The following is a 16,421-nucleotide window of genomic DNA, read 5'->3' on the forward strand; positions in this document are numbered from 1 at the left end:
ATACACACACAAACACAATGCAGGCTAATATAGCCTAAATATGCATGAGTTGTAATAGACAAGGATAAGTGCTGTTTTGATCCCCTCCCCCCAACAGCCTCAGTGTAGTCCATATTTCTGGGTATATTATTACATTGTGTTTGTGGATACGTTTCACTTATGAACAGGGCAAGAGTTATGGCTGGGTTTCACACAAGGTCTGCTCCAGTCCACCAAACGTGATCCCTGTAGGTCCAATCAGATCCCTGCCTTCTTAGTCCTTCCGCTTTAGATATCCACATGGAGGCGCCGAAAGGGGAAGATGAGGGAAATAAATGGTGCGGTCCAGACTGTGTTCTGGACAGCATACTCAGCACTCTTATACTGCTGTGCTGAAGGCAGCAAGTGTGTAAACCCACCCTGCTCTCCCTGTAAGGGCAGTTGTTGCGAGCAGTTACACTGGCTACATTTGACAGGGGAGCAGGACAGGAAGTGGGCCACTGTGGACACGCGAAAGAAACACTTTGCGATCGTCACAGTAACATGCAAACAACTTTAAGTAAATTTGAAATTATAGTGTGATTCCGTATGTGTGTACGTGTTTGTGTGAATGTGTGTGTGTGTGTGTGTGTGTGTGTGTGTGTGTGTGTGTGTGTGTGTGTGTGTGTGTGTGTGTGTGCGTGTGTGTGCCTGGTGCTATCTCACGCTCTGTATTGTCTCTCTCTTCAGGTTGTGTCATATCACGCGTTTGTATGTGGGCTTCTTCATCCTTCTTCCTCTTTGAGTGTTACCTGTTCTCTCTGCTCTGTGTGTGGGTGTGGGTGTGTAAGCACACGTGTGCTGTGTTTGTGGTGTTTTGACGTGGCTTATTGTGTTCTGTATTGTGTGTTCTTGCTCTGACCACTACATTGACCTTTGACCATGGGTTGGGTAAGCCCCTCCAGGGATAAAGGTCAAAGGTCAGTCAAGGATAAACTGAGGCTGTTTGAGTGTTATCCCTCAGGTCAGCCCCAGGCTTCCAACCCTTCAACATTGCAACATGATTTGCTACATAATTCTGTGTTACAGACACTGCACCACTGTGCACCATGGGAAGGGGTGTACAAAGTCTGAGAGAGTGGGCTTGTGGGGCATGATTATGAGACCACACTCAAGCAACTTCACCAGTCCAGTGCTTAGGACCCCCTACAAGTGTATTTGTTTGTTTGTTTGTGTGTGCGTGCGTGTGTGTACGTGTGTGTGTGTACATGTCTGGGTAGGTGTCTTAGCAACTGTTGTATGTTGTGTAAGGTCTTACTAGCTGTTGTAAGTTGTATGAGTTGCAAAGACACTGATGTGTGGCTGACTGGTTGACAGACAGACACAGGGACATTTGGACAGACTCTTAAAAAGACTGACAGAGAAAAGGTAAGCCCACCTGCACGACCTTACAGTAGAAGTACATTCCCCAAACAATGACACCTTAAACCCTAAACCCCCAATATCTTAAACCCTAAACCCCAACACCTTGATCTCTAAACCCAATGCCTTGAACCCTAAACCCCAACTCCTTAATCTCTAAATCCCAGTACCCTGATCTCTAAACCCCAACATTCTGAACCTTAAACTCCAGGACCCTGAACTTTAAACCCCAACACCCTCAACTCTAAACCCCAATACCCTAACGCCCAGCCTAAGATCTGACCCAGCTGCAGCTTTAGGGTGGACAAGCCATCTGTGTCACTTTAATGTCCAGGGCAAGCTAAAATACATAAACATACATCAGTTTGTTTAAATACTTAATTTCTGAGATAAACACTAAATATGGAGATAAATACTAAATATGGGGTGGTGTGTGTGTGTGTGTGTGTGTGTGTGTGTGTGTGTGTGTGTGTGTGTGTGTGTTATTTTAATCTTTGTGTATGGACTAAATTGTGGCACCTAATATCCCTACTGGAAGTGAATCAAATGTTCCCACTTTCATTGGAAATAACTGGAATTGGAAATTCTGACATTGTGGGGACATTTTGCTGGTACCCAAGAAGAATAAATAACATTTCTGTGTGTGTGTCTGTGTGTGTGCATTTACGTGTGTGTCTGTGTGTGTGCATGTTGAAGTACAAAAATTATTATGAGAGTGGGTTTTATTATGCACACACACACACAAACACACACACACATAAACACACAGAGTCACACACATATTGCTCTGGGTGTTAAAGTGTTCTGCTCATGTGCTGTAAAAGTCCTTAGTGCTCTACATTCTATTCTGTGTTTGAATGTGTGCGTGTGTGTGTGTGTGTGTGTGTGTGTGTGTGTGTGTGTGTGCATGTTTATATCTATTCTGATATAAATCTAGTGTGTATCTCCTTTGGCCTCTATATCTTACACAAATAAATATGCAGAAACAAATCAACCCACATATCCTACATATTCAGTAAGGTCAGTATTACATAGATATAGATATAGATATATATAATTATTACTTCTGTTACAATAATCTAAGTTTAGTACCTCAATGTAACATATCCATATCATCTCATGGATGTTTCTCATGCATTAGCCAAATAGACTAGTAATATGTTTTAAAACATTTTCAGTTATTTAGCACCAAGTTAATAGAGATGTTTCTTAGTAGTTTCATATTCACATCAATGTCATCTCATAAATTCTTTCCTTTCTTCCTGCACAACCTTTGAATTGATTGCCGGTACTGTGTAAACTATTTGTCTCTGTGCAACCCTTCCCCAAAATTACAACCTGCCATTTAGATGCTCATGAATGATGGGTAATGCAACTTTATTCTGTTTTCGAGTGGTTCTCAGAAACCCGAGGTAGGAAAGTTGCTCCTAATTGGTTACTCCTATTTCTTTTTGCACTCTACATTTGAAACTTGTAAATTTCTCCTTTACAATACACACATTATGATGCACCCCCCCCACACACACACACCCACACCCACACACACACACTCACATATATGCATATACTACATGACTTCAGCTGACATCTTTGATGAAGTGGCTAATCAGTTTAAAAAATACTACACAACCAATAATATTACTGTTTGATATTTAATAATAATATTAATATACGGTAATAATGTTACTATAGTGCTAATTATTGCTATAGTGCTATCTCTTGAGAGAGAGGTGATAGAAATTGCACTGTAATACAGAAGTGTCCAAGGTTCTTTAAACATCGTGTTTCTTCCTCTAAAGAAGCATTTTTTGCGCAGATGTCCTTCATCAGCTGATATTTATGACTTTTTTTAGCTGTCCAAATGCATCTTCCTAGTGGTAAACTCTGAAATATCTGAACTTACAGAGGGCTGTCTGAATGCACCATTACCACACCAAAATAAAAATAAATTGTATTATTGGTAGTGTAGTTCTTAAGCTCATCCTTTGAGATCAAGTGCTGCTTTATTGAATGGTCCCTGGATGAAACACAAAAAGACTGGTGAAGCAGTCTTCATATTCGTCAAGTCCATACTGTTACTAGATTAAAAAAACAGTTAAAACATTTTTATTTAGATTAGTATTCTGTTAGTTGATATTATTCTTATATTTATTTAAACATGATCTTATTCCTTTTTTTGTCATCATTGTCATGCTATGTTCATTTTTATTCAATGGTTTCCCCTTTAAATTTTTTTTACTAATTTATTGTTTTAAATACATGGATTTGATGTTTTATATTTCTGCTGCGAAGCACAGTAAGTTACACTTTTATGTGTGAAAGGCACTGTATCTAGGAAATAAAGTTAAGCCGATTAGCCACTTTTCCAAAGACCTGTCTGCAGTTATATATGTCTCTGAGAAAGCTCTCATGTTACAAACTGCATCGCCCACCATTGTCACAGCGACCTGTGTTCTGGTTGTGGTCAGATCAATATAACTTAATTGTGGGTAATATGAGCCCTCTTCATTTTTAAATGGCCATCGATCAACACACATGGACATAATGCAGATACATGGTACTTTGAACAGCATTAATCACTCTGTGTTCCTATGGCCTTATGAATGCTTATGAGTGCTCACAACACTGCTCTACAACACTCATATTTGCACAAAGTTCGGACCTACTCAGAAATATAACTAGTCTTAATTTAACACTAGTGGTTTTAGTGATTTTATTACAAATATTGATCAGTTAGTCTTGGGTAGCCTATCCCATTAGTCCAGATAGTCCAGATAATAATTTTACCATTATCATTCCCATAGCAGTACTCCTAATCCTGCTCCCCTGAGGTCTAATTTCTTGCAGAGTTTAGCTCAAACCCTCCTTTAACACTGAACCTGATCAATGCCTTCTCAGAACCCGGAATGGATCAGCAGGTGCTAAACTCTCTCCATAAAGATAGCCCTTCAGGAACAGGGTTTAGGATCACTGGTGAACACTATACCTGATGCTACCTTTGTGTAGTGTAGTCGGTGTGGTAGATTGCTAGCACAGCAAGTATTGTAAAGCTGGTTTTGATATTTGCACACCTCTCGGTTCCTCTGCATGTCTGTGTGTTTATGTGTGTGCGTGCACACGCACACATTTTCACTTTCTCACTTTCCATTGTGTGACTAATATTCATCTCATTCTCCATATGCATCCAGACCAGCAGTGAAGTGCCAGTATATCTAAAGTGTGACTATGGGTAGGTATTTAACATATTACTAGTAACTTTACTCTATGATCTTAGGCCTTTTTAATAAGACATAGTTAATATATGGCTATTGCTGGGTATTACTACAGGTGCAGGTGCTCTGCTACAGGTATTTACATTTTTAACATTGGTGATATGCCACTTCATTATGTAGTGTTTAAGGTATTTGGTAATTATAGTGTAATTAAATCCTGTACAAAAGTACATTATGTATCTTAGTAAATAAGCAGAGTTAATTAGGTTAGAACAGGCATAAATAACCTCGTAATAAATCTATTCCAGATTTAATTTGAGCTATTATTGGTTGCAATTAAATGTATCAATTTTAAGGATACTTAATTTTTATTTTCTAACAACAGATACATATCAATAAATATATGAGTGAGATGTTGTAGCAGTTTACCTTTAAAATTGCTCATAATTAAACTTTGTAGCATTATGAGTACTTCAATATATATATATATATATATATATATATATATATATATATATATATATATACACATATACAAAATATACATTATATACATAAAAAGAGGATTCTAGAATCCTAGAAATAGCATAAAAAAAAACCAGTGTCTTTGCCCCTCAGTCTGGGGGCTTGTTTACACAAATCTGGATATATTTGAATATATTTGGATATATCTACTTTTCAGCGTCCTGTCCACGTGAAAAACAGCACTTTGTTTCACCAAAAACAGACCTTTTAAAACAACATTCAGGGTGGACATTTTTGAAACCTGTTCTTAGTGTGGTTGTGTATACTTTTTTTTCCTCAACTTGCATGTGTCTGTCTTTATTAACAGAGCCTGCGTCAAAACTAACATTGCGAGTTACTGGGTGTACTTTTACAGTACACTGCAGTGCAGAGGCACCAGGGTGCAATGCACTCAGTTCTTTTAAACCCACCTACCCACAGAGGTGGGTAATAACGCGTTGCATTTACTTCGTTACATTTACTCAAGTACCTTTTTGAACAAATTGTACTTTTAAGAACTGTTTTAAAAGAGTGTACTTTATACTCTTACTTGAGTACATTTGCGAGTTAAAATTTACTTTTATTCAGTTATATTTATCAATGTTCCTCCCGTTACATTTTAAAATATTTTTTACATTTTGTTTGGCCGCAACCTGTCAAGTGTGGGAGGGTTGGTGAAATCCCTAAAGATGATCACCGAGTGACGCCGCTTTGCTTCAGTAAGGTTGATAACTGGATACTAGACCGACGTAATGAACAGAGAACAGGCACATTTTCCGGCGTGGGACTCAAATGAGATTTATGAAAATTAGCTTGCCATATATTATTTTAAGGATCACATGTCTGTGTGTGAAATTGGTGCTCTCTCCTAATGTGCAATACTAATAGGAAAGTAAAGTGTATCAATGATATCTATGATATTCTGAGGGGAAAAAATGCTAGATACCTACGTAGCTGCAAACTACAAGCATCAGAAAAAGCAGCTGATCTGAACTCATTGAGTGCAGCAATGCATAACCCATTCTGAGGCATATTTTCAAGATTGAAAGATTATAAAAATTAAGGTTTATTGATTTTTTTATTGATATTTCTATTTCTTTCGAACATATGTAGGCGCAGTTGTTAGCTAGGCAACGTAGGATACCTAACGCTAGCTAGCAATGTAAATGTAATTGCAATGTAAATTTAATGGAACAGCAAGATGTCTAGTAAGCTACCTTTGGCAATAGCTCGGAATGTTCCCGCAGGTTGTACTGATCAGTGATCAAGTCCAGTGCAATGCTTGTGGCTTATGTTATATGCATAATATTTAGCCAATATGAAAAACCTAAGCATAAACAACAGAGCAAAGAAAAAACTGTTGTTTATTTTGTATTTTTGCATGCTGAATCCAAATATGTTTTCTTTTCTTTTTTTACCTATTATATTTACATCTACATGCATTTAGCAGTCGTGATCTACCAAATGGCTTTTAGCTGTCTACTTAGAACAAATCATTTAGAACCGATTACACTCACATATCACGTATAGTAGGCCTATGGAAAATTGGTACCAAAGAAAGTGGCGCCCCTCTGTGTTGGCAGACTATTGCTGCATACTGAAGATGGATGTTTCTGAGGCCAAATATTTGCAAAATACATACACCTGTACAAGACTGTATTTTGTGTAATAACAGCCTTATTTATGAATAGGACTGTGTACTTACTGTAGAAAGTAACTGAGAAAGAAATGGTTATTGCTGAAAAGTAGCAAGAAAATTGTCCTGGACATCATTCAGGTCTTTGAGTAAACTGTACTTCGGCTATATATCGAAGGGGAATCCATAGTGATTAGTGTTTTCGAGACATCTTTGTAGATGGAGATATTTTTGAAAACCCTGATGGTGTGGATTAATATTTATTTGAAAACAGAAAAAAAAAAAGTGTGTTGACAGGACTTGAGTTACACTACTATAGCATGTGTTTGCATGTATGGATTTTTATTTACTGATTTTTTAGCATGTGTGAATACATGCCATGTAATTTGTATTGTTTTGAGGCATTCTTTGTCTATGGAGTATGCATTTACACCAGGGTATATTCCACCCCAGCCCCACTGCCTTGTTTTCAGGCATCAGAAAAGGAAGAGAGTGAAATTAAACTGAAACAGGACCAATAATGAAGGACAAACTGAGTCAATGTCAAGGAAGATAAAATTAATCTTAAAACCAATAGCAGTTATAAACCTCAGGCGACTAGACTTTAATATGGTGCTTGTGTCTGCATGTGTTTACTCATGCATGCATGTATGCGTATTTATGCGTGTTTTTCATCTATATAGCATGTCAGCCCTGTACCTGTGCTTGTGTTTTTTAGGTGCACGTGTGTATTTTCTTTTCAGTGTGTCATATAATGTTCACCTTGCAATTTTTTGAATGTCCATCTAAGCAAGTGTGGGTGTGGGTGTGGGTGGGTATGTTTGATAACGAGTGTACTGTACAGTTGAGTCAGTCAACTTGTCCATTTTAAGGACTGTCATGTATATTTCAGATCTCTTTGCCTTCTCAAGCAGCCATGATATAATGAGCGAGGGATGAGAGAGATGGAGTAAAATAGAAAGACAAGAAGACAAATTGGGAAGACAAAGAGAAGGAGAGAGAACAGAGGCAGTAAGCAAGAGAACAGTTTTTGCGAGGCATTGATGTAAAGCAGCAAGATATCAATGACTGAATTCTCTTTGGAGCCGTGTGTGTGTGTGTGTGTGTGTGTGTGTGTGTGTTTGTGTGTGTGTGTGTGTCTGAGTGTGTGTGTGTGAGAGAGAGAGAGAGAGAGAGAGAGAGAGAGAACTGCTTTTTCTCCCCTTCTGTGTGTTCTCCTCACAGTGTGCCGTTGTGTGGTAAACAATATAGCGGAATTCCCCCCACCTGTACCTCTCACTCTTTCAGGGTAACAGAAACAGGGGAAGGGTAGGGAATGAGAAGAGAAAATGGAGCGGGGAAAGAAAGAATTGAATGTGGGTGGAAAGAAGCTGTTGTATCTGCACTTCACTTGAAAGCTTGGTCTCAAAGCGGCAAACTTGACTCACTGCTTGACCACACAGTCATAAGCCAACTTTATATTTTACTAAATGTGTACAGAAGAGACATAAAACTATGCTGTGAAATGATTTATATCAATGGCATTGCCATGCTTATGAAAACCCAATGAAGGCTTTATGACCATATAATCAAGGGAAGTGTGACATCTAATAAGCTACTATGGGGCTGTGGGAGGTTGTCCAGGATGTCACTGAGGTCTGCCCGTGAGGTTCCATCAACATTTAACATACTCAATGATTCTGACTTTGGAGTGTTCTAGTTTTAGAATTTAGGTAAGACATTAAATCACTGCAGAACAAACTGCTGACTCACTCTTGGGGTTGTTCCCTCAAAATGGATAGTGGTGACCTTGACAACCTCTGGCAGCACAGGGCCTGTGGGAGAGGCCGGAGGTGTGGTTTGCACCCAAATGACGCTAGACCGCCGTGCTTCTCTGCCCCTGGTTTACCGAAACACAACAGGTGACAGTATTCCGCACTGTATACCACCCCCCTGTGGAGCAAACCTCAATTACAAGTTTTCAGCAGGTGTTTCCTTCAACCAGTGGAGTGTATGCACTCTTAAGGAGTTTTTGGCTATGAAGGATTGTGTTGTGATCTTATTTTTTGTGGTGGATATTTTGAAAAAGAAATGTATGACATATTTCATAATTCGCATTTTCTTGTTTTGTCCTGTCTTGTCCTTTGTGTGTGCGTGTGTGTGCCTGCGTGTTTATGCGTGTTTGTGTGTGTGTGTCTTTGTCTCTCCTTTATGTGTCTCCCTGTGCTTATATATTTGTTTCTCTTTTCATTTTGTTTGTTTCTCTCCTTCCATATCTCACTATACAAATGGTTAAACATCATGTTTTTGATTGCCCACTGCACAATCACAACCTGATATATCGTTCCTCGCATCCTGATTGCCTTGTCCAAAACCTTATCTTTTATCTAACCTCTAAATGACATCCATATCAACATCCCCATTATTTTTGGTGTGAAACATTTAAATCTCCCCATTAACATTAATTAAATGATTAATCCCACCTAAACCTGGACGTCTCCCCCTACATGCACACACACAAACACACAAAATACCACGATTAAACTGACCCTGACTGACCAAAAAATAAATCAATTAAATAAAATATGTACCACAGCCACGGGCTATGAGAAATCCCGCAGTCTGAACAACATATCGGGGATGGCGGGGTCTTCTCTGCGTTTAACCCCCATCACCAGCACACCCTATGACCCCTACGAGGCCCCAGGAACCCTGCGTCGCTGCCGCTCCCCTATCCCCTCCATTTTGTAGCACAGTGCGCTAAGACAATAGAAAATCACTAGAACTCAGGACAGGAGGAGAGGAGGATGGCATGGGGGCTGTGCATGTGAGCAAACGTGCTGTAGGTGTGTGTGTATGTGTTGGTGTAAGCATAGTCTGAAGATAGAGGCCCAGTCTCACAGTCCAACTCATAGCAATAACCCCCAAAAGATCTTGAGTGTGTAATGTTCCACCTCCTCACCTTTCCTTTTCATGGATTCAGGTGCATACCTGACCCAGCTAACAAAATTATGTTGTCAGAACGTTCCCCTAACATTCCATTTTGGTTGTGGGAATGTTGCATTGCAATTTCTTCTGAATGAGAAAATGTCCAGTTATCTTAGAATTCCCAGAACATTTTTCTTAAATTAGATAAATGTTCTCAGAATTTGCACCTATTTGCACCTAGAATATTATATTCTAGGAATATTGTCTTAGAACGTTCTAAGAGCATTTATGGATAGATTTTTATATGCTTTTCTTAATGTCATTAGGACTTTATTGGTAAATTAGTAAAAACCTTTCCCTGAACATTACCTCAACCTCATTCACACCAACAATTTATCATCAATATCAATTATCAATAGTAATAATGCAATTTCAATTGCTATAACACTCAATTGCTATAACAAAATTAAGGCAAAAAGAATAGACTTAAGGTAAAAATTGTATTATAATAAAAAGAATTGTTGTTTTTGTTATTGATAAACAATCATCAATTAATTAAATCAATTGGGAAAAATTATTTGTTAATCAGAAGGTAGAAAAAATATCTCAAATTCGTGTACTGGTGGGCAAAGGGGGTCTCTATATTCTCCACATGCAAATAAATAAAAAAAATAAAATATAAATAAATAAATAAATAGTCTAATGATACTGCATTGCCTTGGCCTGCACGTGGTGTGGTCTAAAGTAACCAGCAGCCCCATTTAAACAGACTTGGGAATAGGATACATACAGAAATGTATTTATATTTAGAATTACATGGAAATCATTGTTTACATTTTAACCACTGTAGCTGTAACAACAAACATCTGCCTGATGATGCATTTCAACATAAAAATAAGGCTAAAACATAGTCCTAAAGGACAGGCTCACAACCTTGGTTCATAAGCTACCCATTCTCCAAATTGTTGTGTTTTCTATGCTATAACACACCCATTTTATCCATAAGGAGGTCTGGGTTCTTTTAATGATTATTTAGACCAGATATGTTTTGAACAGGGAAAACAACAAAACATTCAGAGCAGCAGATACTCAGGCTTGAGATCCACTGCCATAGTTTGAGTGACTCTGTAGTGTGTAGTATGTTTAAGAACATAAATCTAATGAGGAGCTAAGGTGAAACTTAACCCTTGAACCCCTATGCAGAGCATATTTTAAGGTATTCCAGAAGGTGTTATAGTTTTTCCATGTTGACATGCTGCTGTGCTAATGTCCTGAAACTCAATCATACAAAAAGGGTGCAAGCACAATAGTTTTCAACACACCAAATTGCTTTACATGGGCTTCCACAGCATTGTCTCAATGCAAAGAAGAAAAATTTTTAAAAATAAAAATAAAAAGATTACCAGAAAGATTAAACATCCCTACATTGCAAACTAAATATTTTATACCATACATTAGAGAGGATACAAAGAACCCTCATTAACATATAAGATTTATGTTATTTAAAATAAGATTCTGAAAAAGATTTAGGCTATATAAGCTTTAATATTGTAGAAGAACTGTTTGATTTGGCAATTACATTTCTGACTTCTTGTCTAGTTATAGGTTGATGACTGCTATGGGACCTATAGAGATTATTATTATTAATGGTAATATGGCTACCAAAATCTTTTCTTGTATAAATTATTCATGTAGCTATGCGTACCCTGAAATTTTTCTAAAATTTTTTAAATCATTTTTAATTACAATTTCTTTTCATGTTCTAGCAAATTTCCTTTGTGCTACCATATTTGCCCGTTAGCACTAGTGCTCTGGCCTACTAGCTATTATCTAGTAGAGTCAAAACAGAGGGCATGAAAAATGTATGAGCTTGTACAATATTAAAACTTTATTTAAATATTTAGTTCAAGGCTGATTTATAACAATAGAATTTACATTAATATTAATAACTTGTTGAAAGTTCACCTTTTTATTAGAGCATACAACGTGAAAACCTGTGGATAAAAGATTTCCTTCGGCTATTTTAACTTTTTTTCTAAGGAGTTTTTCTTTCGTCTTTTTTCTAAGGAGTTTAACACAAAAAAATTATAAGCATAATTATTAAGCATAACTGGCAGTATTTTAATGTTAACATAGCTTCACCATTTTTTCAATACATTATTTTTTCTTAAGTCTCAGGCATGCAGTTAGCTAGCTATCTCTGCATTTCTGAAAAGGCCAATATTTTACCAACACAAAAATGATGTCTCCCTGTCTAACATCTTGCAAGATAGCTAGCTAGCTAGGATAACTAACCTAACTAACCTACAAATATTTAACAAAATGGCAACGTGCTAGCTATCAATCTAACTATCTAACTATATCCAGATATCTAGCTAGCTAACTTTAGGCAACTTTATTTACTGTGTTCACTGATCATTCTAATGTGATATGTATATACTATATATAAGTGCCCATTATATCATTATGCAAACAGATTTTCATAAGAGAAAAATATTAAAGCAAAAGTTAGTGTAATACTCAAATATATGCATTAAATACTAAGATGTTTTTGATTGGTTTGGTTTTAAGGCAAGGTGAATAGGGTAAAAAATTTAACTAATAGAGTTCACCATGAAACCTCCCCAGTTGATTATTTACATTGAGATGGTTACTTTTTGTATTACAGGTTTTATGTTTAAATATGCAATTGATGATTCATCTAATGAAATATGCAATAATTTGCATACATTTCAAGTACAAATGTGAAATGTGGCTAAAGTCGGGTTCAAAACTCTTGTTTCATTTGTTGACGTCTTAGAATCAAAATTTTATACAGAGGTAATTGTGGATATCTATTTTTATCACGCCAGAATAATAAAATGGTGGCATCAACCATAAAAAATGTCATCATATTTTTAGGCATAAAATCTTACATAATTCAGGCTATGAATGATATATAAAAACTCCCCTCAGTAAAAATGTTCTGAATATACAGATGGATAAAAATGGAAAATTTGGTAAGAGTGTGAAAATAAAACTCAATTTGAGTAAACGGCCTTTAAATATATATATTTAAAAATGGCATACATTTGTATTGGAAACCACTATTTACAATTACAATAACTAATTATATCATTAGCAACAATGATATACATCTCTAATAACAAAAAATAGAACAGCAATATAGAATAATCTAGTAACTTGTAATAAATAAAAAAATAACATAGCATGTATGGCCTTCAACTGAAAAGAAACACGTGCACACACACACTGCCACCAGAAGAACTGCCACCCTAAATTGTTGTATATCTGTCCTGTACAACACAGCCTAGTTACCCATTCCTGCTTACATCCTAGTTGTCCATCCCTGCTCCATATATCAGTCCCTCTTCCATTTCCTGCTGATTTCTTTTTTAGTTTTATAGCTTGCTCAGACTCTTGTGCCCGTTTCACCCTGGCGATTGTGACATCCTCAGCGTTTGAAGTTCTGAGAACATCAGCTTCCTTCGTTGCGTTGACAGTAATAACTGTGCTCTGAAGCCACAGCCTCTGTATAATATTTAGCATGACAGAGACACCTTCATTAAAAGTGGAGATGGCCATACTTGCTTCCCCCTCAACCCCGTTTTTTTCCCACAAAGACCACGGCCATATAACGGAGGTGAGGCACTCCTTTGCAATTTGAGTGATTCTTTGGTGCATTCGCTGCAACAGGCTGTCGCTCAACATGCAGTTGTACACTGCTACAGACTGTAGTAGCGGTAGTGCATGTCATGTTAGAATGCTAACTTTTCATGAATTTAGGGAAATTACATGAAAGGAGTCATATTTTGTAGGCAAAATAGCCCAAAATCTCAAAGTTGACCAGTGCATGATAAAACCATGTTTTTGCCTACCATGTCTTGCCTTAAATAAGACAACTGTCTTATTTGTCTAGTACCCTGGCAAGAATACAATATCCACAACCATATTCTACATAATCATGTAAGTGATACTCATCTAAACATACACATCATGCCATCTTTGGTGCTGTTAATAGGACCTCTTAAAAGTCACTGTCATTTTTATGTTTATCCGTTTTTTGCAATGCACTTTGTATATATGTTTTATTGTAATTCGTTATTGCATTTTTTATTTATTCTGTCCAAATCTTGTTCCCCCCCACCCCCCCCCCGTGTTTCCCCATATTGCTTGTACAATCTGAACATCATATCTCATTATTCCCTCAAATAAAGCATAAAGCCAAACCATTCTTGGATAATAACATCAAAAAAAAAAAAAAAGATTTTGGGGGAAAAAAATTCACTCTCATGTTCCCATGAACTCTTTGTCCAATTCCATTGTCTTGAGGGCGAAATTGAAAAAGCAAGGAATTGTTTTAGCTTGCAAAAATCGATGTCGCCCATCTACACATATATGCAAAACATGTGCAATATTCCACTCAAACTCATAATGCTGGAAACCTAGTTCATGCGCACGTGTTATATGTGAATATGTGTGCTAAAATATTTTTTAATCTTAAAAAAAGATCAGTGTATTAAGTAAATATGCTGATTTAAAGACTAGGGCAACTCTAGTGCATTTCTAGTTTGTTGGTCTTGTCCTTGTTGATGTCCCGTTGTGTTTTGTGATATTTTGAATGTGTTTCAAAGAAGATTGTTTTTATTTTTAAAAACATTACTTTTTACCTCACTTTGTTTCATTTGTATATGATATATACACAAGTGTTACAAATCTGTGTTTCTTTTCATTAGATTAAAAATGTAGAAAAATATCCGGGTCTGTCTGACCAAGTGCTTCCAGAATCATAGAGAAAAGAAAAGAAACTAAGAAACAAAGCCATTTCTGAGAAAATGCTTCCTTATGATAGCAAAAATAACAATAATATATTGCAATAATTGCAAAGTTGTAGTTTATGGGTAACTAACTGTACATTTATTATTAATTGCTTAATTAAGCCAGTTAGACATTAACATGCCATTTTGTTTTAAATATGGCGCCTGTCACTGCAAATCTGGGCCAAGTGTGCTCAGAAATGATGCATCTATACAACACTGAACTACTTCAGGTTTCAAAGCATAATGTGGGGTTCAGTTACTGTGACTGGGTTTGAGAAATAACTTGATTGTGTTCTGTGGGTGATATTAAGATGCTTTTAGTGCAATAGTGATTTTGGGGAAATGCTCGGACTCCCCTAAATCAGGAGTCTCACAATAGCAGGGCCTGAAAGAGCTCCTTTTAATGCTGTGAATTCAGACACATTTTCTTTTACTAGTAAAGTATTAGAGTCCAATAGTTATTGATTTTATAATGATTAGTCAGACAGATTTATTCTCCTGATCGATTATATTCTTCTCCATTTGTGAGTATTCAGTCAATGTCCACATATATATTGTCCTGTTCTTATAGTATGCAGTTGTTAAAAACATTTTTGTTTTTAAAATTGTAGAGGATTTAAAATCTCAATTCTTCGTGTCGAGTGTATTCCATAATGTAACCAATTTAACACAGACAGGAACTTTGGAACAAATCAAAACATATTTGTGTTGAAAATGTGAGCTCCCTCTATGAGGCTACTTTAAGCTGCTGTGTTATACTAGAAACCCATAAACCGCTAGCTAGATTTAACTAGCTTTACCTGCCAACTTGATATGTACATATCTGTATCTATACAATATATGTGAACACCCATTAAAATGATCTATAATGCATTTTTCTCAATGTATTCTGGTTATTCTTAGTGTTGCAATCATTAGCATATTCTTGTGTTTATTGCTGCTGAATCAATATGGCCTTTCTGTGTGTGTGTGTGTGTGTGTGTTTGTGTGTGTGTGTGTGTGTGTGTGTGTATGGGGTCAAATCAAGGTCAAATCAGTTCTACACCTAATGTGTGAATGCACTCTACATACAAAAAATCAAGGGTTTTTAAATTCTTAATCTGTAAAAAAAAAAACTATGCGTTTGTAATTGTGATGGGCTACTTCAGGTGCAACACATTGTCTCTTTTTTTTCAGTTGAATGTTTAAAAGATTCCACAAAAAGGTTTTTGTTTTCTTTTGTTTTTCCAAGAATTTCTAACAACATGAACACTAAATGGAAGCATATATCACAGAAATTAAACAAATGTTCCAGAAATTAAACTTTTTGTAAGACTTAAGGTTTCTGCCACCTTCTTGAGCACTCTGTGTCTAATATCCTCTTCACCTTTTTCATGCTTCCAAATCGTAAAATGATACATGAATGATTCAAACTACAGTTAATAGTGAATTATCTGTTAACAGAACTTTCGCATGCTTAACTTTAACCATCATCGACAGGTAAAACCTCCCTAGCTTTCTATTGTTGTCAGTTTTAACTAATAAGTTTCCTTTATTAGTGATTCTGCATTGTTTAACCAAAATGTATTGAATGTATCTGGGGTGGACTATTCCATTCTTGCAGCTTAAAATCTTATGACCTTTTAAACTTTGACTAATATGATAAATATTTTTAAAATTGTGGTTTCACATTTGCAATTTTTCATGCCACACAGGTCGTATCATTAGTACAGAATTAAAGTAGGTTAAAAAAAAGTTCACATACACAGTTCACAGCTTGCCTCAGGACTGGAGTTTTGCACCCTTTAAAGATACATTACACACCAATGTTATGTGCATGTGTGTTGGTTATATTGTAGGCTCAATATATGTTTTTAATATTTTTTTTATTTCAGATCATTTTTCATTTAAAATCTATTTCACCACCAATATATATGTACATTATGACTTTTTTCACATGGTTAATTTAAACAACACATCTGA

The 16,421-nt window shown here is 36.4% G+C and overlaps 1 protein-coding gene across 8 annotated transcripts in view; it reads left to right on the forward strand.

The window, feature by feature from the left end:
• Nucleotides 1–16,421, forward strand: part of kcnc3b (potassium voltage-gated channel, Shaw-related subfamily, member 3b) — a 77,895-nt gene that overhangs the window by 57,494 nt on the left and 3,980 nt on the right. For 5 of the 8 annotated variants that reach the window (XM_027011711.3, XM_081696965.1, XM_081696963.1 and 2 more), the window contains one exon: nt 9,308–15,890. The exons of 1 other annotated variant lie outside the window; for it this stretch is intronic. In XM_027011711.3, coding sequence (XP_026867512.2) covers nt 9,308–9,462 — 155 coding nt within the window. In that variant the 3' untranslated portion in view covers nt 9,463–15,890. 2 more of the 8 variants (XM_081696961.1, XM_027011709.3) reach the window with 2 other exon arrangements.

The sequence above is a fragment of the Electrophorus electricus genome, chromosome 14 (assembly GCF_041902795.1).
Source record: "Electrophorus electricus isolate QZ-2024a chromosome 14, ASM4190279v1, whole genome shotgun sequence".
In the NCBI taxonomy this organism is placed as follows: domain Eukaryota; kingdom Metazoa; phylum Chordata; class Actinopteri; order Gymnotiformes; family Gymnotidae; genus Electrophorus; species Electrophorus electricus.